This window comes from Vanessa cardui, chromosome 30, assembly GCF_905220365.1.
Source record: "Vanessa cardui chromosome 30, ilVanCard2.1, whole genome shotgun sequence".
NCBI classification, from domain to species: Eukaryota; Metazoa; Arthropoda; class Insecta; order Lepidoptera; family Nymphalidae; genus Vanessa; species Vanessa cardui.
Window position 1 is genome coordinate 3,472,322 of NC_061152.1, and position 20,883 is coordinate 3,493,204.

Consider the following 20,883-nt stretch of genomic DNA (forward strand, 5'->3'; position numbering starts at 1 on the left):
TCTTTACACAAACGTAATAACTTGTAATATCATATGACCTAATATATTCGTCAATTTGACGCGTCGATTTGCTTTCTCGGGTTGAACTGACACGGGAATCTATAGCGACGAATAGCGTCGAATGGCGCGATAGGGAGCTGTTTCTGTCGGTTTTGTCAAGATAGGCGCACACCTCAGGCTGGCCGCAACGGGCCGCATTGCAACGCATTGGCGCGTCGCTAGCCGGGCGTATTTTTGCGGCGATGTTATGCGTTGCAATGCGGCCCGTCTCAGTGTGCGTTAGCAGACGCAACAAGTAGACGGCTGAATGTGTGCTGTTCGTGAATTGCCAAACAGAAACCGAATCATCAACAAGAACTATCCATCTTCTTAGATTGCCAAAACCTGACTGATTATAAGATATTGGGTCGCGGTGCGGCCCGATGCGCCTGCTATATGCTTTGGCGCAATTTTGCAATGCGATGCGTTGAGGCCCGCCGCGGCTATAGTTTGCGCGAGCCTTAAATCGGCAGATATCGGTTTTACGTATTTTGCCGATGCTACATCTGAGTTGTGTCGTACTATACATATGTATGTCGGAGACGGTCATGAATACCTTAGCGAAACGAAGCGCGGCACGATTACCGCGGGGCGGCAGCACTGTCGTTACGTCACAAAGCGGCTAAAGTCCATTACACAATGAAAAAAATAAGAGATAAGGAACAAGAAATCAGGAATAGCGGAATCCAGCGATGGCAGCACCGTTAATCAATTCATAATTCAAAAATAAGGAATAAGAAATGAGAATAAAATTTTCGTCGCGGTGGGAATTTGTTTTTTATTTCTTATAGCCAGCCAATCGAACGGCATTTTTTCAACGAAGTGTCGTTAAACTAACAGCAGCACGTAACTAGTAGCAGGTGTTCAACTGTGTGTTATTGTGTTTTGGTTGCTGTGCTATTCCCTATTCCTTGTTTCTTATCTCTAATACCTAAGATAAAACTCTCTATTATTTGTTTTGTATCATCATCATCATCATCATATCATGAGTGCCATGACAAAACGTCACCTAGTGCGTAACCTAGTAAAAAGTTTAAAGCAAGGGCTGCCAGTAACGGAGAGCAAGCAGGAAAAGCTGATTTAGGGCAGAAAGATCGGTTATTTCTTCATTGTGTAATGGATTTAACTTCGTGCTACGACGGAGCCTACCCGGTGGAGGCGCTCAGAGACGACTCACTTACGATTCCGCTCTCGTGGTGACCAGTACCTCCATCCTAGGAACTGTCATTCGCTTCGTTGCCAAGTGGTTTTTTTTTTATGAGACAACATCACATACATTACTGTGATCCCAATGTAAGTAGCACTTGTGTTATGGAAATCAGAAGTAACGAAGGTACCACAAACACCCAGACCCAAGACAACGAAGAAAACTAATGGTAATCTACATCAACTCGGCCGGGAATCGAACCCGGGACCTCAGAGTGGCGTACCCATGAAAACCGGTGTACAGACCACTCGACCATGGAGGTCAAGTGTGATACTGAATTAGTGTATTAAGTAATTTAAACGTTGAATAAACGTGTTCCTGTATTCGCGGTTTCCTCTTTACTCGATCACCCTAGTAATACGCCCCTATGTCTGACGATCGTACTGATGTCGCTGTCGATTTGACATGTATATGTTAGAAATTTTTAACTTTGCCGTTTAGTAAATTCAAAATACATTAGTAGGAAAAGCATATTATTCGATACAAGATTTTATAGATGATAAAAAAGCGTGGAGTTAATACCTGTTGACTTCGAAGCAGGATATATTAATTGAAATAATTGTCTTTAATTAACACGACGTTGTATTTTTTAAATGTTAAGAAAGAGTAACTACTGAGTTTCTTGCCGGTTCTTCTCGGTAGAATCTACTTTCCGAACCGGTTTTAGCTTCACTTAATTGTAATATGACGATTCAAAAGTGCTTATAAAAGCCTACTTGAATGAAGTTTATTTTGATTTTTATGTTTATTTGCAACAAGTCTAGATGGCTAGTTATTGATCAGAGGAACCATTTAGCCCCCCCCCAAGACTAGATAGAGGCCCGCTATTAGTCCACTACTGGGTTTACCTCCAGTACAGCAAAAACCACAGCCAAGAATCACTGTATACACACACTAGAGAAAATCAAATGCATATTTAAAATAAAAACAAATGAATAATAATTTTAAAACATATTTATTTACCAGTTATAGAAGATGGGCACTCGCTAACAAGCTTAGTTCATCGACCCGGAAATTCCACATGATTCAAAAACCCGGCAACGTTATACTTTAGTCCGTTCCAATGGCAGCACGAATAAAGATAGACAAACCTTTGACCTTGAATTACTGGGACCTCATTGGTCGTTTTAAATTTAATAATCTGTGGTCCGTTAGCGGATATATGTATATATATAGATATATTAATAAACTGTTTATGTGCAACATAGTATGTATATAGGTTTGTTTACCTCAACTTGTCCCCCATTAGAAGCTACTATACATCTTCGTACCTTATTTATATATGACGAAAAAAAAAAACAATTACTCATATTATATTAAAAGTACAATATTTAGTGTGTAAAGAAATATTAACATAACTATATTGGAACTAAAGGCATTGGATCACGCGAATATATATCTAAATTAAAATAATAATAATAAAAAAAAAAAAATGATTAAAAGTTTTCTGTCCGTTCCAAATCCCAGTTAGGTAACAAAGTCGTACCCGAGGTACTTTTTATTTTTTCGTCTGACCCTAGCTGCTTTCTTGTCATCGTAGTCATCAGATGTGTCTTGATCGTAGACACTGTTATCGATAACCCAATCTTCATCAATCTCCGTCTTGATCTCAGCTTTCAACTGTCTCACTTGTTCCCGGACCGAGGGAGATGCTGCCTTCTTCTTTCTCCTTTTATTTGGATCTGAATCCCTGGATCGTTTCCTGGGACGTTCCTCGAGCACAAGATGTGGGTATTCCTCGACTATGAAGTTTTCTGGCTCGTAACTCGTTGTGATTTCAACACCAACGGACGGATCAACGTCTGGTAGTATGTAATAATTTTCAAAGTCACCTTGCAGGGTTATCTCGTTCATTTCAGCTGTGAAGTGTCTTTTCTTCTTGCCGGTGTTGCAGTGTTTAATGTATGCATACTTTGGCTTCGTCTCCTCGGGTATTATATTAACAGTCCACTCCCTGTTACTCGATACGGGTATCTCTTTAACCTCTTCCATCGTTATCTCCTGTTCCTCTGCTATTTCGTATATGAAGTTGTCTGATATATTTCCATCTTCCATCACGTGTAGTACCTCGTTCTGGGTTTGGAGGTCTTGCTCTTCAGATGTTGATGTTTGCGGAACAATCTGTAACATTAGTTGATTATTTAGCAATATTATAAATCTGAAAGTAACTCTTGTCTCTCAAGGTCAAAGAACTTCATCGAATTTGATGAAATTTTGAGTGAACCAAACTCTTACTTCAAGAAAGTAGAGGGGGTTTAATGCCTAAAACCTGACGACAGACCTCTATAACTCTAGCGGGCACCAACTAGAAATACACATACATTTGGTGTTGCATTATAATAGCCCCCTAAAAGGCACCAAGGACATGGAATCTGATATCCCAAGGTTAGTGGCGCATTGGTGCTGTGAGGCATGATTAGTATTTCTTACACTTTCGTACCACTGGCTATGGGCGATGGTCACCACTTACCTTCAAGTAGGCCATTTGTTCGTCTATCTACATGATAAAAAACCGGTGACCAGAATTAAACCCTCACCTCGATAATCTGTTTCGGATCCGGCATCTTGGTGATAACTTGTTCTGACTGCGTGATTGAAGCCTCCGCTTTGTCCGTCTCCACTTTCACGACCCACAGCTGTTTCTTCTGTAAATTCTTGATGGACCTGGAATATGACAACGATTGATTGATGGCAAAAGTGGGCAGATTATGATTTTAGAGCACCATGGCCTCACAAGGCAAAATACAGAGAATGGAAATCTTTAGAGGAGGGCTTTGTTGGAAAACAAGTTGTAGGAGATCGATAACCTTGAGCCAATATATTTCATCGAAAATTTAAGGGATTTAATTTGTATAATACATTTTTAAACATAAAATACAAAATATATAAAATATATTTAAAAATATAAAATACAGAGGCCAACCAGTGGCGGGAACAGGGTCCAAGCCACCGGTGGTCAGGGCTCCAGCGAGAGGAACTTCCTCACAATACGCGCCGTGCCGAGGAGTACTGCCTTCTGCATCAGGCCCTTGACCCAGCTACCTAACGAGAGCCTCTTAAGGTCGAGGTCGAGGCTCTAGGGCTCTAGACCAAAGAAACGATGGATGGATTGTGTGAATAACATGGCATTGTGCAAAGAATTTTACTTGTGAGATCACGTCAGATTGTGAAGTTTATAGTAAGATACAAATGAGATGTCGTATCAGCAAAATTCGTAAAACCGATCACATTCGAATTGAGTACGCTATACCAAATTATCAATATTTATTTCTCATGTGAATATGATCTTTACACAAACGCAATAACTTGTAATAACATGCGACCTAATATATTCGTCAATTCGCCGCGTCGCTTTACACGCACTCGCTGTCTCGGGTCGAACTGACGCGGGAATCTATAGCGACGAATAGCGTCGAGTGGCGCGATAGGGAGCTGTTTCTATTGGTTGTGTGAATAACAGTAATCGGTTTTATTGAAGTTTTGTCGTACTATACTTAATTTAATTTTGATTGATTTGATCTTATGCTGCACCAACCCCAAGTTAATTGGGATAGGGGCTGGAAGATGATGACTATTATTGGTCTAGAGTGTTACTTACAAGTATCCCAAGGTGTCGACGAGTTGCCTGACGTTGAGACGAGACACGCTCTCGGCTGTCTCCTTGACTGCCTCCACGCAATAGTTGTGTTCCATGCGAATTATATCGGCCACTGTTGGGGAGAATTGTGATGACAAACGAACATACAGAAAAATATAAGAAGATTTGAATTAGTGACCATATTTTCGGTGTAGGAAAATTTGGGACTTTTCGGAAAAACGTATCCTGTAAACCTATTGGCCCTATCAGAGTCACCTCTCAGCTGTCAAGGCTGACACTTAAACCAGATAAAACTGACCGGTTATTGAAATTCTTGTAATATATCTATACATATAATAAATATGTATGGGGTGTCTGTTTGTAATATTAAAATAACCGACATTTTTTACACGGTACGTATACCTAAATTTTTTTTTTCAATTCTTTTCTGTCTTTCTATTTGTTACGATTAATCTCTGGAACGGCTGGGCCGATTTTGACGGATTTTGAATATCTGACCGAAATTTGAGCAACGAAAATCTTCGAGCCAGTTATTGGGCGGCCTTAGGACAAATGACACAACTCCAAAAAACAATAATTCCGAGTAATATAAAATCAATATTTCTCACTTAAGACGTTTTGCTTACAAAATTTCTTACCTTTCTTATCAGCGGCTGTTTGTTGAATGGGTGCTGCTTGTTCCTGCGGCGTCAATAGTTCAGGTAACATCGGCGAATCGATCCATAGTCCTTGTGCGTCCAGTTCAAAGTGATACCTGTTTCAATAAATTGATACAATACAGAGCCGAGATGGTCCAGTGGTTAGAACGCGTGCATCTTGACAGATGATTTCGGATTCAAATTCAGGCAAGCACCACTACATATATATATATATATATATATATATATATATATATATATATATATATATGTGCTTAATTTGTATTTATAATTCATATCGTGTTCGGCGGTGAAGAAAAACATCGTGAGGAAACCTGAATGTGTCTAATTTCATTGAAATTCTGCCACGTGTCCATTCCATCAACCCTCATTGGAACAGCGTGCTGGAATATGTTCCAAACCCTCTCCTTCATAGGAGAGGAGGCCTTATCTCAGCAGTGGGAAATTTACAGGCTATTACTTTACTTTATAGTATTACGTATATTCTATGGCTTTGTGCAGTATATTTGGGGTTAGTACAACCCACTCATCAGATATTCCACTGCCAAACTTATAAACTTGATATTGCTAGTTTAACTACAGGCACAAGGGACATAACATCTTAGATACCAAGGTTGGTGGCGCATTGGCGATGTGTCAGGAATGGTCAATACTTATGATAGCGCCAATGTCTGTAAACGTTGGTGACCAGTACATTTCATATAAAAAAAAATCATGGCCAGGTTGGCTGAGTACCATGTGAACCACCAATCAATAAAATTTGCAATATGACGCTGATTAGGTATAAAAATATTGGTAGAGATTAGAAAGACTGAAAAAAAAATTGCGATTAGTGCCTCACCCACAAAGCTGCAAGCTCACGTGTCTCCATAGACACTCACTCTCCTCCTGCATAGCACCTTCGATCCAGTTCTGTCTCTTATCATCGGTTTGGGCTGACGTATTAACACTGCACAAGAAACACAAACAGTATAAAACAAAGTCGCTTACCACTGCCTGCTCTATGTATGCTTAGATCTTTAAAATTACGCAACGGATTTCGATGCGATTTTTTTCAATAGATAGAGTGATTCGAGAAGGTAAGGTATATAACACATTGGCAATATAGTAAAGAAACACTGATAATTTCAGAAGTTTCTAATGTGATGTCGTCAATAAACAAATTCTGTAGTTACATTCAAACCGATTTAGACATTCTCTACTATATTTAGTATCAGCATTACACCCGTGAGAAACCGGGACGAAACGCTAGTGTTTAATATATCAGATCTAATAACAAATTAAAGTAAATATCTTAATCTACGATATATTAATTTACTCTTCCAGCCATAAGATACATTTCTGTAAATCTAGAAAACTAGGTGATATTTCTGTCAATTACTAAATTATTTCTCCAACCCGCTATGTAGTGACGAGTATACGGATTACGGACGTAATGTGTATACATGTAAATATAAGTTTTTTTTTTTTTATTTCTGTAAGATAATAACAAATTTGGGCTAAATTTGCCGCCCCTCTAAATCTGCCGCCATAGGCTCCAGCCTATTTAGCCTATTGGTAAATCCGCTACTGTTCGTATCACAAGTTATACATATAAATATATGTATCACAACGAAATATATTAGTGTCTCATGAGTATAAACTGTATAAAAAATAACCGATGGTTTTTATATCACTACTGTTAGTCATACTCCTGGCATAGTGCCAGACGATGCGTCCCACTTGATACATGCGGCACCCTTCCCTTGATTATGGAACTATTACACTGCTGGCCTTACCAGGGGCCCTGTTCTATCACATCGACAGTTTACCGCTATAGAATCTAGCACGACCAACAAAGCTTTTTAAGTTGAATCTGTTTATAATAGAGATCGTAACTCTATATAAATATATATGAGACAACATCACATACATTACTCTGATCCCAATGTAAGTAGCTAACGCACTTGTGTTATGGAAAAGCAGAAGTAACGACGGTACAAACACCCAGACCTAAGACAACATAGAAAATAAATCACAATCTACATCGAACAGGCCGGGAATCGAACCCGGGACCTCGGAGTGGCGTACCCAAGAAAACCGGTGCACACACCACTCGGGTTGTCTATATACATAGAAGAAAAAAATGTTTTAATATATGAAATGAAGACGACGTTAGCAACTGCCCTGGGATCTACACAGCTCCCCACAAAATGATTCCAACGAGATAACATATCTATACACATATATAGACAAATTATATTAATATCACAATATATTTAATAGTTAACGATGCAAGTATATAAATTACAGCTGTCTGAAATTAATTCATTATGTAATTATTAGAGTCTAAAGCCTGTCCTCTGTGGTTCCAGGGCATCCAGACCTTTAAATCCAACTTTTGAGACTCGAAGTCAAATTTAAATTGGAAATGGTTAACATTATAAGTGAAAAGAAATGGTCGTAGAGTCTAAACTATTAATTATAGTTAATCACTTTACTAATTAGAGATAATGATCTATACTAACAAATGGAGTCAGTTTTGTAATAAATGAAAAACTACTATAATACATAAAACTTATACCAGAAGATCCAGTATTTCGATGAAGGTTTTACTATATGTAATATATATAAATTATTGATGTGATATGCTTGATTCTGATTTTAAATACATATAAAAATAATAAACGAAAATACAACAATAATCATTCAAAATATTTCAAACTGTTATATCATCAGCCCATTTTTGTCCACTGCTGGACATAGGCCTCTGTGCATGCCACTGTGGTCTTTCTCCGGCTACATTAAACTATATACTGTTTCATAGCGTAAAGCTCGAAACGGAAATTCTAGTAAGGAAAAAGTAAATGATAATTTTAATATATAAATTTTATACCAGAAAATGCACAGCCTTTCAGTGTTTATTATATGATGTACTAATCTAATACAAAGGTAAATATTGTTTGTATGTAAGGGGTAATCTCTGAGTTTCCAATTCTAAAAATTTATGACTGTTAAAGATGCATATATTATATTATTACATAAGATTAAAAAACATTATGTATTACATAAGTATATAAGAATGTGGAATTCACGATTGACTATACGATAGTTTTAAAGTAAAGAGGATGACACTGAGCAGTTATATATCAAAATACTTGTGATCCAACCCAATCTATAACTTTACACAGGTGCAAAATGTTGAATAGAGATAAAGTTATGATATTAATATAATTTATTAGCACTATAAATAGCAATTCGAAAATGGAGAGTTACGAGGGGGATATGAGGATGTATGTGATCAGATGATGAATGATAGTAAAAGATATGTTGCACCCAACCCAAATAGTTGGAGACTATGGCCGGGAAAGAAGAAGCATTGAAAAATAATGTAGCTGACTACCAGTAAAAATTTTTAGAATTGGAACATTGAGAGATCACCCCTTACATACAAACAATCTTTACCTTTGTTTTAGATTACTATATCTTATTTTTTTTATTTATTTTTTGCCCAGAGGATCGGAATTGCGATTCAACGGGGAAATGCTGCTAGCATTCTTGCCACCATTCCACGCGGTCAAGATTTATACAGTAACTAGTTTTAGTTCATAGTTGTATATATATTTAAGCATTTAATGTTGTTAATTCTTATGTTAATAAAATGTATTTTTAATTTAAATATATAAATAGAACTATATCTTATATATAGTAATAAACATTCAGAAAGCTGTGCATTTTCTGGTATAAATATTATATATCAAAATTATCATTTACTTTTTCCTTATTTAAATTACGGTTTTGAGCATTTCAATATGAAATAGTAACAAAAATACACAAGTTTGTAGATAGTTACCACAACAATTTAAACATTTAATTTTCACTACATAATTAGTCCAAATCTTGAAATAATCTATAGAATTAATTAAGGCAAGGAAAATAAGGTCATTTTGAACATTGACAAAGCTGTTATCGGAAGTTTGGAAGTTAAATTAAAGTGTATATAAGTAGTTCAGAGTAATAGAGTACAATTTGTAGTGCATATAACAGAATTGTTAGAATATCATATGTAAATCAAAGATACTATCTCTTGCTTCCTACTTTGATATAAAATCTATATATATTATAATGTATATAAAACTAGTATAATTCAGTGAACACTGCCGTGTCTATCTGTTAGTATGACGTAGATGAATAAATGATGAAATATTGAAAAAAGAAATGTGATAGAATAGACTTGTATATCAAATATCATCACGTCTGATAACGAGTTGATGCCTAACTCCTCATTATATATGTATGCATGAGGTATGGTTGTAGTGCCATCTAGCGGTGAATTACGACAAAACTGATAATTGAAACCTTTTCAGAGACAAATTACTAATTTTAATGTTGAAAAATGAAAGCACATCTAAGTCTTGTGATCTCAAACATATGTACTAACATCTATTTATACTATAAAAGATTTGGTTACAAAGTTGTTACGATGAGAATATTTATTATGAATATAATCAATTTTGTATTGAGATGTGAATGTTATTCAAATCTGGCTGGAGTTGTATCCAATTTATCGATGTAATTAATGAATATACTTATGTTCAACCAAGCAAAGATGCTGTTGTGTGTGTGTGACTTCTAAGGAATTTTCTAGCCAGGATATTATACTATTGATGTTTATCAAAATAGGATAGTTTGATAAAGCTTGAACATCATAAACAGCTTAAATGACAAGAAATTATATATGTTGTAGTATTAAAACTACTTTTTATTACTAGTTCACACTATAAATAAAATAATATTGTGAATTAACACCTTAAATAACTCAATAGTAGTAGAGGGGACCAATTTGATAAGCTACACAGTTAAATGGTGGGAAGGTTGATATGATATACAATATTACTTATTAATATCAATAATGACTATATAAGTCATAATCCGAATCATTAAAGCATTTTCACGTAACAATAATCGATATAAACAAGAAAACGAAATCGAAAACAAAATGTAAACATCTTATAGGATTCGTAAATAAATCTTTGTTCCTAGGTGGTAAGTAATTTTTTTTTACGCGTCCGAGGTCACATAGCGTTACTGCAGGCAATAATCACACCCATTCATCCAAATAACATTCTTATTGAAATAAAAGCGGGAAAAACACTTACTTGTAGAATGAAAAGCTGCAGATCACATCATATTCCATGTTGCAGCCTTCAACTACACACTTTAGAGCGCTCATAGTGGGAACCAAAGCCGCGACCTCCAGTTATCGAAACCGTTTACTCACATCCTTCTCAATACGAGAAAATTATAAAATATTAACATTTAGCGCCTAAAGTAACTTTCAAACAAACTAATTTGATGGATCTTTAGAAAATTATCAATCAAATGTCGAAAATGACATGCTGTCACGAAAAGTCGAAGTCCTAAATGCGTGCCATGAAATGGTGATGTAATCTACCATAGGAAATGTGTGTGGCAACATTTAATTCTTGATTCGATTCGATTGATTCGTAACAAAACTCGATTGTCTTATGACACTTTTTATTATTTGAAGAAAACTATTCTAACATATATTTTACTACAAAATACGATTTCTATTACAATTTAAACGTTGATATTAGCGAAATAAAAGAATGATTCACAATATTAACATTGACTTTCTCATTTGATCGTGACGTAAAAACCCAAATGACAGTTATAAATAAATAAATAGTATAACACTGTAATATCTATGTATAAATATATGGTGTAACAAAAATATAATTGTAATATTTTAACAGTAAATATGATAAACGAACGATTTTCATAAAATCGATTTTATTGAAATTGTTGCCAATTAAAAAAATATGACCATAGAGTTATATTCAATTCTATTGCCACAGGATACTAATTTTATATTGGAAAGCAGCCAGCAAATTGAAAACAAATTAAAAATCATATCTGCAATTCTAGAACAATATATAACACTTTTACAGTACACGAGTTACAAAATAACATATTTAAAGTCATAAAACATTTCTTTAACACGTTTTATAAATACTCTAATTTTCACATATTTCATAGACAACAATGCAAGCAGCATATTGATCGCTTTCGTTTTACGTTACTTCCGGTCATTTGGGTTATTTTAGGAATAACCTTTCAATCTTAATATTTCATTAAACATTATCGTGGACGATGAATAACAAATAATATTGATGTACGTAGCCCATTACTTAGTCGTAAATTGTCATTGTCACATTTTCTCTGACAATTTTGTCAAAATTCTATGTCATTATTTGTCAAGGATGTCAATTGAGTAATTCCTTTGTCTTTTTAATGAATTCATTACGTAACACGATAGCAATGGTTATATCGCGAAGTGTTTTATACCGAAATTTGGTATTAACTCAACAATAACAAATAAACCATCCCAAACTAACCTCGATATACATTGTTCTATTTTTAGTATCTTTCTTCTATAACCATTTTAACTTAGCCAATCTGCTGCGTTACATTTCTAAAACAATATTATTAAATCTCCAGTCGTCAAATGTTTTAGATAACCCTATGAATTTAAATAACGCTACGCTAATATTGGAAACATTATTGAGTAACATGATGACAAACATAACTTGACCTCTTTGCAGTATTCGCTTTCACAATGACAAGAGGTCAATTAGATTCAGGCAATTTAAAAGTTTTTATTTTGTATTTTAACTAAATTCTAAGTAGTAGTACAAGTTTATTTTAATACAATATGATCACAAAATACTTTTAGTACAAAATTATTATTTAAGTTCTTTAAGTTTTTAGAATATTTATGCATATTTTAATCAATTAGCAAGTGATGTAAGTGGATACGTACTATGTTGTAAACATATTATGTCAATTAATAGTTATTAGTTATGCATTATACTCAGTTCTTGACTAATATTATATCGATCAGGAAATAAATGAATACTTTTTTTTTAAATTTATTAAATACACTTCGACAAACGCTTGAGACTTTTGCCCTATACAATTAATTTAAAAACAATATCGAATTAAAAAAAAAAAGTTTTGATTGTGTTTTAATTCCAATTATTAATATCAGTTCAACAGTGTTGCATATATAAAGATGACGTCATTTTATCAACACTGTTTATAAATACTTAATTTATTATTGCGAAATTGTGTTCGTTTTTGCTCGAAACATATTTATTGGCTGTCGAGTGACATACCTATGTATAAATTATATAAATATAATATCAATGACTGTTTTATCCTTAAACAAACAAAACAAATACCTACTAACCTTACCTGACTAAGGAAAATGCAATAAATAAAATTGTTTAGTTTCAAATTGATTATTATCCAGAGTACGTGTTAATTGTTATACTGCTTATAAATAAAATATCATTATTTAATATTTCAGTATAAATCATAAACGAAATGAAAGAAACAAAGCGATGTAATGCGCGGGAAATTACGCGCCAAAATTCCCGCGCTTTTCTTATTTCATTTATATGATTGTTCAAATGCAGCACACATGTTTCGATACATCATATATTTGTGTATAAAGACGCAAAAAGGTTTATTTGAAGCTGTATGTTATATTTTTATTACAAATACTGGTGACCTAATTATAGCCATGTCACGTGTTTCGCGCTAAAACATTGTAAGCTGCGCTTAGCGCTATGCTTGGACCTAGTAACGGCATCTTGTGAATTGAATGCACATCAATATGATAACGATGTTGCTATCCGAAAAAAAAAATGTGGGTAATATTAAAATAATTTTAAAATTTATTTATTTAATTTTTACTTTGCCGATAGCCGAGCCGAAATAAGCCAGTGATTAAAACGCGTGCGTCTTAACTGATGATTGCGGGTTCAAACCCAGGAAAGCACCACTGTATTTTCATGTACTTAAATTGTATTTACAATTCATCTTATGCTCAGCGGTGAAGGAAAACATCGTGAGAAAACCTGCGTTTGACTAATTTCAACGAAATTCTGCCACTTGTATATCTACCATCCCAAATTCGAGCAGCGTGGTGGAATACGCTGCCCAATCCTTCTTCTCAAAGGGAGAGGAGGATTTAAGCCCACCCGTGGAAAATTTATAGGCTGTTAATGTAATAGGTTATAATAATGTTGCAAAAATAAATGCAACAGCAAGCATGCTTGGGCTAATTTTCACATATTGTATCGCTTCTTCACATATTGTACCGGCCAGCAGCATTATTGTATGTTTCAACCCTACTTTTTTTTCGCAACATTTATGATTAACGTTCTATTGTTCTCGTTGCATCAGTTTTTTTCTGATAGTATGATTATAAACTAGGTGATATTTCTGTCAGTTAATAGATTATTTTTCCAACCCGCTATGTAGTGACGAGTATACGGATTGCGGACGTAATGTGTATACATAAATTATAGTTTTTTTTTTTTATTCTGTAAGACAATAACAAATTTGGGATAAATTTGCCGCCCCTCTAAATCTGCCGCCCTAGGCTCCAGCCTACTTAGCCTATTGGTAAATCCGCCACTGTTCTCATGATATCTTATAAAGCTATAGACTACGTAATACTACTTACAATATCCTTAAATGATTTAAGCAACATTTTTCACTCAATTGTAGCGCCTTTGCTTTCGTTATTCTTTGTTTGGACCTCGTTTACATCTACCTATGTAATGTATAATGTATGTATGTCAGTCTGTCAGGATAAGTTATTTTATATTATAAGTCTATAATTATACTATAAGCCGAACATATTGTGGGTAGTTGGCGTACCTTCCGACTCGTATAAAAACGACCGCTCGATAGACTGCAGGGCAAAATACTATCGACGGCGTATTTTGAGAGAGCTAAAGAACACAGCAATCCGCTGATTGCTCAATCGTGCCAATACACCTCTCGAAGAGGTAATATTCCGAATAGACTCAGGCGACCTATGCACGTCCTGAACGACACAGACGATAGCCTCACTATCGCAAACAAACCATTTGTAGGGAATAACACACTACACACCACACACCCACAGCGTTTCCGCCGGCGGAAACGAGGACCCAGTTATGCGACGTCTCGGAGGCGGCCGAGACGTCAGTAAATTCACTCAGTGCTAGAATCACTCCCCACCGATTTCGTTCTGAGCCGAGGTGCGATCTCATAGGAGACACCCTCAGGACGAACTTTAGTTTTAATTTAGTTTTAATTTAGAGCCCCGCGCTCAACCTCAGGGCAGGGGACATTAGTTCTCGCCCGAAAGTCAGATGACGCTGTGAAGGCCAGTAGGGCCAACAGCAATACACAACACATAAAAAAAAAAAAAAAAAAAGACTGCAGGTCACTTTCTCATCAGTCGTCGGTCGGTAAGAGTGTCGGTACTTTCACTACTTAGCAAGTAAGACAGTTTATTTATAATTGTGGTTTTGTGTTTATTTATGTGTTTGTCGCATCTGAAATTAACGGTTGTTTGTGATTGCTCAAAATTTGATCACAATTTGAATTATTGTTAATAATTAAGATTACTTTCAAACTAATTAGCTATAGGTTGATTCAATGGCTTTTTTTTTTTAATTATTTTTTCTTCTGATTGCTAAAAATACCTAATAATAATATGTCTTGGCTGACTGACGCGTGATAGCCGAGCGTAAACTATTAAATTTGGTGGATAGGATTATTTTATCGTAGACACTCACAAAGGAAGGAGTTTTGGAAATTCTAGATCATAATGGGATGAAATAAGGGTTAAAAGTTTGTATGGAAGTCCTTTATTTTCGAAGCTGATAAATAACGAGTAGATACGTATTAAAAAATAGATAATTATTTATGCATTTCTGAATATTCTATCACCAAGGAGGGGAATTGGGGGTTAGCGTCACTTTTGAAGTATGAAATTTCATTTTTGGGCTACAGGCTCAAAACAAAATACACGTAATTTATCGTTAGCGGATATTTTACGCTTAGGGTTAAAATACGCAACAATGTGGTGTATACAAAGAGGTGTTAAGTTACTCAATATTTTAAGTTAGTCTTTAAACATATTCATTCATCTTCCACGCGACTAATAAGTCCTCACCAAAAGCCTCAAACGCAATGGACTAAGTGTCATGTTTAATTAGAATAGGTTTTTAAGCTCATTCATACATATGAAGAGTTGAGATGGCTGTGGTTAAAACGCATGCATCTTAACCGATGACTGCGGGTTCAAACCCAAGCAAGCACCACTTAATATTCATGTGCTTAATTTGAGTTTATACATCTCGTGCTCCGCGGTGAAGGAAAACATCGTGAGGAAACCTACATGTGTCAAATTTCACAACAACACGCATTGAAACAGCGTGGTGGAATATGTTCCGACCTACTCCTCAAAGGGAGAGGAGGCCATTCATATATATGAAGGAAAAATAAATAAGTTCATACACGATCGGGATGTAAAAATGAAATGCACATTGTTTTTTATTATTAATTTATTTATCAATATAATAATATGTATATAACGTATAACTTACAGCCTTAACGAGCGTCAATCGAGGGTACAAGTGTCAGACATCCAGAGACAACCCATAATCGAAAGAGGGAAACGTTTCGATTTACAAAAAAAAAAAAATACACCAATATTATTTTTTTTCTTCACAATGGGAACTTTCGAAGGGCACGATCGACGCTACAAAGCATCCTTAAAAAACATGTATCTTAATTTTTATTAAATCATCGAATATACCTAACTTTACTGACTATTAAACAATTCTACGCTCGCCTATATTACAACAACCAATTTTTTTTTGTTTTGTTAATTTTCATAAAACCGAAAGTAAATGGGAGTCGACGAAATTAGACACTGGAAAGTCGCGAGACACGCGTTCTTTTATTTTATTTTTATTTTTTTTTAATATTTATACAGCACTTATCGATAATAGCAAGAATTTTCTCATATTTTTTTTTTAATCGTTTTTCATCTATACAATATCCTAACGCGTTTTCCCAATTTTAGCACAATATGTTCTCCTTTGGCGTTCTTACGAAAAAATTGCAACAAATGACGTTCATTAACTTAAAAAAAAACTTAACAAAAAAAAAACACAACGTCGTATCGAAACGTCAACTTTTTAAACGTTTGACATTTCAAAAAGAATTTTTCGCGGGAAATAAAATACGAATTGACAGTTCATGACGTTTGCGTAAACTCGAAGTTTCATCGTTCGTAAATTTATTTACAAAATGATTATATCTATCAAACGTTTAAAATGTCGACGAGCTTTTAGTGTCACGGTCGCTTCGTAGGCTATACGACCCTTAAACTTAAATACTACAATCAAAAGGGACGGTCCTGATGCTTTCGGTCCGTTTCAGACGAATTTCCTTTCAATCTTAGTCTTTCACAATAGAACACTAGAAGGATTACCTCTTCAAGCTGTTTGGAAAACATTCGTCTAAAATGGACACATATTGGAAATTTAGCGACACAGAAATCGTTTGAGAGAAAACTATTATATATTAAATACATCACTACACAATATTACAAAACCATCCCACCGTTGGGCAAAGCGATTACGGTGTGACGTCATCGCTAGCTGTCATACGAAGTTGTCAGTTTAGATTCGATCGATCTGAACTATATATACCCCAGTCGCAAAAACATCGTCTGCGCGATTCAGAAACACCAATGTTGGCACTGGGCTGCAGTCGTGCTTGTTAATTTTATTGATTAGAAAGCTTACAAATCGACTTACCATTTGATGGTACGATCAAGCAAGCTATGTTTGACTATTTTTTTATCTGTGATTTATTTAAAAAAAAAAAAACAACTAATAAACATGCATTACAAACCGAATCTTACATTCGTCGATATACATTTAATTCTACGTCAATAAACTAAGTGCAGTACAATTTCTGTGTCAAACGATGCTATAAAGAAATAATTTTACATATTAATTAATTAGGAACTATATATTTTTTTTTTTCTTCAATAATCATTAAGAGAAGCGACCTCAGCGATATCATGACGTTATTTTTGTCTTAAATTTACCAAAATAAGATATGTGAGGCGCGTATGGCATTGTGTATAAATTCATTGAAGCTACATTCGTATCGAAAAAAAAGTCCTAAAGTGTATTTTATTGTCACAGTATAATTTATCCAGAGGCAAGTTGTAATCACGAAATTAAAAAAAAAAGCGTTCCAAATTCAAACAGCCATACGCGCGTCACATGATAACTATGTTTACAAAAGCATCCTTAAAATCTAGAAAAAAAAAAGAATAAAAGTATTAAGAAACACACCCTAACTTTTTATATTAAGTGCAAATTGCAATATACATGTTCCATTATTTTTTTTTATTTTATTGAGAGAAAAATCGATCGACATTAAACGACGCCATTTTGTCCCGCCATTTAATGTTACGACAATTTTCCGCTACGTCACATCTAAATGATAAACAAACGCATTGAGCAAGTTAGTTCTCAACAAATTATAATTCGAAATTTAGTACATTTTCTTTATCTACGCCCCGCTCCACATATCAACCGTTATCAACCGTTTATACAATCAGCTATTCGACTATGATAGTGCCTGTTTTTGTATTTTATATCTAAATAATAATACCAACTATTTATATTAAGAGTCGAAACGCCACACCGTAATGTAAAACTTTTTTCCATTTTGTATGTGCGCGATTTTATTCGTAACTTTTGACGATAAGAAAATTCATTAAAAGGCTTATATTTATATTACTATGTTTATCATATGACAATTCATTGAAATCAAAAAGGTCGTAAGCATCATTCGATGAGAGTACTGTTTTCTATCTCTATCCAACATACGTCATTAGAAAGGGAAAGCAAATTATTATAATTTTGACGATATATTAAGACATATCAAATGTTACAGGCCTTAATTTATCTTTCATATCATTATTTATATACACATATGTAATATTCTCTCGAGATCTATATTTTAAGATCAACGTAATATATACAACTAAATCATCTCATATTGGCTTTCTTTGTTACAAAGATTTGGTACCTATTACCTCCCCCTAGATTAGGGTGGTTATAGATGTTTCTAGATCTATTGGTCAAGTGGGTGGGTACCACTGACTTGTCGACCAGACTGAAGAATTTGGGAAGCGAGTGATGAATACATATGCCAATGTTAAACCAAAAGTTTCACTATTTACGGTGCAGCATTTCGATCACCACGCGGTTACTCCTAAGGAATTTGTGTGTTTGATTGTGTCATAACATTACAAGTGGCAGTATTCGAAACGCGGTATGAAAAACTCGTAGTTCCATCGAAATGTTACCAGCAATTTTATCACAGAATTTAAAAACCTTCGAAATTTCCATGAAAAATCAATCGTGATGAAACGCTTTTCGATATATTCTCAAAACCGCGGCACGCAGTCGTTTTCTAACCATAGAGTAAACAAACGATAGAGTCACCAAAGAAAAAAAAATAAAAACAACAATTTCTCTACTAAATATGCACATGGCCAGTCTTAGCGACGATTCGTCATTCGATTATTTTTTTTTTAATATCATTCTATTTAACCAGAGAAAGAATATATATAACTGTACAGTTTTACAATTTTCGATAAGAGATCTGCGCGGGCCACTCTCGATGACCATAGACAATACGCAGCACCCGAACCACAGACAACAGAGTGAGCCACCAGCGTGCTTACCCATCGAACTCTCTGCTGAAAATCGTTTCACTAAACAAAAATCGAACAAACTCAGCTAATCTTACAGATGACGCGACACAGAGCAACATTTTGCTGTCAGTGACATTGGTCGTGCGAGTGCAACAGAGAGAGCGACAGAAAGAGACGGCTATATAAAGACGAGCGTGCGCGATCACTGCCGATCCTGCACGACCGCCTTCGCATAGTCTTCGGAGCCCCACTCCGCCGTCAATCCTTAACCTAGCAAGCATTAATCGTACTTATTCAATTGTTTTTTTTATATTATGTTTATCAGACTAAGAGCGTCACTATTATGCATATATCATTTTAGACGTTCGTATCGAAACAAATTAACATTTACATGTCAAAAATATATATAAATACATATATAGATTGTATGTCTCTATTGTTATCTTACGCTATTACGATAGTGGCGTCTAAACCGCGTAGCATATTGCTTATTGTCGATGCGCACAAGCTGCAAAGGAGAAGAAACATACGATTAGTTCGTCAACGTCGCTCTCGACTCGTGTAGGGGTAGGGGGGGGGGGGTATAGTACATGAACACCCCACCTAGGCTCCACGTGTGACCAGCCTGCGATCCCAGTAGCCGCACCGGCGCAACCGGATCGGAACCGATCGCCGCCAAACCGCACACAACACTTTTTTGCTCACTTTTATTTTTTATAGTATATTTATTTTTTTTTGTAATTTATATATATATAAAAAATGCACTTTAATAGTCTAGGTAAGTAACACATGCACACGTGACACGGCCCCACTCACAGTACACATAGTGTTCGTATGACGATGTCGTATTACTGCGTCTTGGCGGCGACCGGCGCTTTCAGCTCGCTCGGCGCGCCCTCCGGTTTCGATTTGGGTTTCGCTGTGGGAACGTACAAACATTTATTTATTTATTTGATTAAAATACTTTTACACAACACATAACACAACACTTATTTTTACATAACAAATGATGCGCAAAGGCAGTCTTATCGCTTATAAAAGCTTAGGTACAGTACGATACAACTCAGATGTAGCATCGGCAAAATTTGCTATCCCTAATTATTAATATTTATTTCTTATGTAAAGACAATCTTTGCACAAACGTAATAACTTGTAATATCATATGACCTAAAATTTTCGTCAATTCGACGCGTCGCTTTACACGCACTCGCTGTCTCGGGTCGAACTGACGCGGGAATCTATAGCGACGAATAGCGTCGAGTGGCGCGATAGGGAGCTGTTTCTGTTGGTTGTGTGAATCGGCAGTGATCGGTTTTATTGAATTTGCCGATGCTACATCTAAGTTGTGTCGTATTATAAGTGCAGATAGAACGTGGAGATAATAACTACAATTTAAGAAAACTAATATTACAGTAATTAACTACACACAACTACAGACAAATAATAAACATATAGCAATATAATATATATTAGATATCGAAATATATATACATAATTATAAACAGCAAATTACTTCATACTTATTGAGATATGGACAGATAGAAGATGAGTTGCCTAATTAGCATAAGTCCGCCCATTGCACAACACTCTTAATCATGATTTATTTTTTAATTCGTTTTTTACAAATTATTGTTTAACTTTTTTTCTGTGTATAATCCTAAGCTTTTTTTAAATACTGGTATATGAAATAATCCCAAATAAACAGCTAAATCACGGCAAACAACCAGACCGAAGAAAGAAAACAAATGACTGTTATCTACATCCACTCGGCCAGGAATCGAAC

The 20,883-nt window shown here is 35.1% G+C and overlaps 2 protein-coding genes across 2 annotated transcripts in view; both read right to left on the reverse strand.

Annotated features, from left to right (window-relative positions):
• Window positions 1-2,182: 2,182 nt before the first annotated feature.
• LOC124542248 lies at window positions 2,183-10,928 on the reverse strand. Its single transcript, XM_047120196.1, has 6 exons — window positions 10,642-10,928; window positions 6,345-6,452; window positions 5,483-5,598; window positions 4,845-4,956; window positions 3,784-3,910; window positions 2,183-3,367 (listed from the first exon to the last, which is right to left on the reverse strand). The coding sequence occupies exons 1-6, from the start codon at window positions 10,713-10,715 to the stop codon at window positions 2,714-2,716; spliced, it is 1,191 nt and encodes a 396-aa protein (XP_046976152.1). The 5' UTR covers window positions 10,716-10,928; the 3' UTR covers window positions 2,183-2,713.
• A 7,515-nt stretch (window positions 10,929-18,443) lies between these two features.
• Window positions 18,444-20,883, reverse strand: part of LOC124542156 (la-related protein 1B-like) — a 95,697-nt gene continuing 93,257 nt past the window's right edge. Inside the window, exon 27 of the mRNA XM_047120091.1 lies at window positions 18,444-20,019. Coding sequence (XP_046976047.1) covers window positions 19,949-20,019 — 71 coding nt within the window. The 3' untranslated portion in view covers window positions 18,444-19,948. The remainder of the gene's footprint in view (window positions 20,020-20,883) is intronic.

Bases quoted from the DNA above. Each gene is read 5' to 3' on its own strand.
- LOC124542248 (XM_047120196.1), bottom strand. From the start codon at position 10,715: ATGAGCGCTCTAAAGTGTGTAGTTGAAGGCTGCAACATGGAATATGAT. The intron at 5,599-6,344 runs GTGAGGCACTAA...TTATTGAAACAG, and splicing joins GTGAGCTTGCAGCTTTGTGG to GTATCACTTTGAACTGGACG. The intron at 3,368-3,783 runs GTGAGGGTTTAA...CTAATGTTACAG, and splicing joins ATCCGAAACAGATTATCGAG to ATTGTTCCGCAAACATCAAC.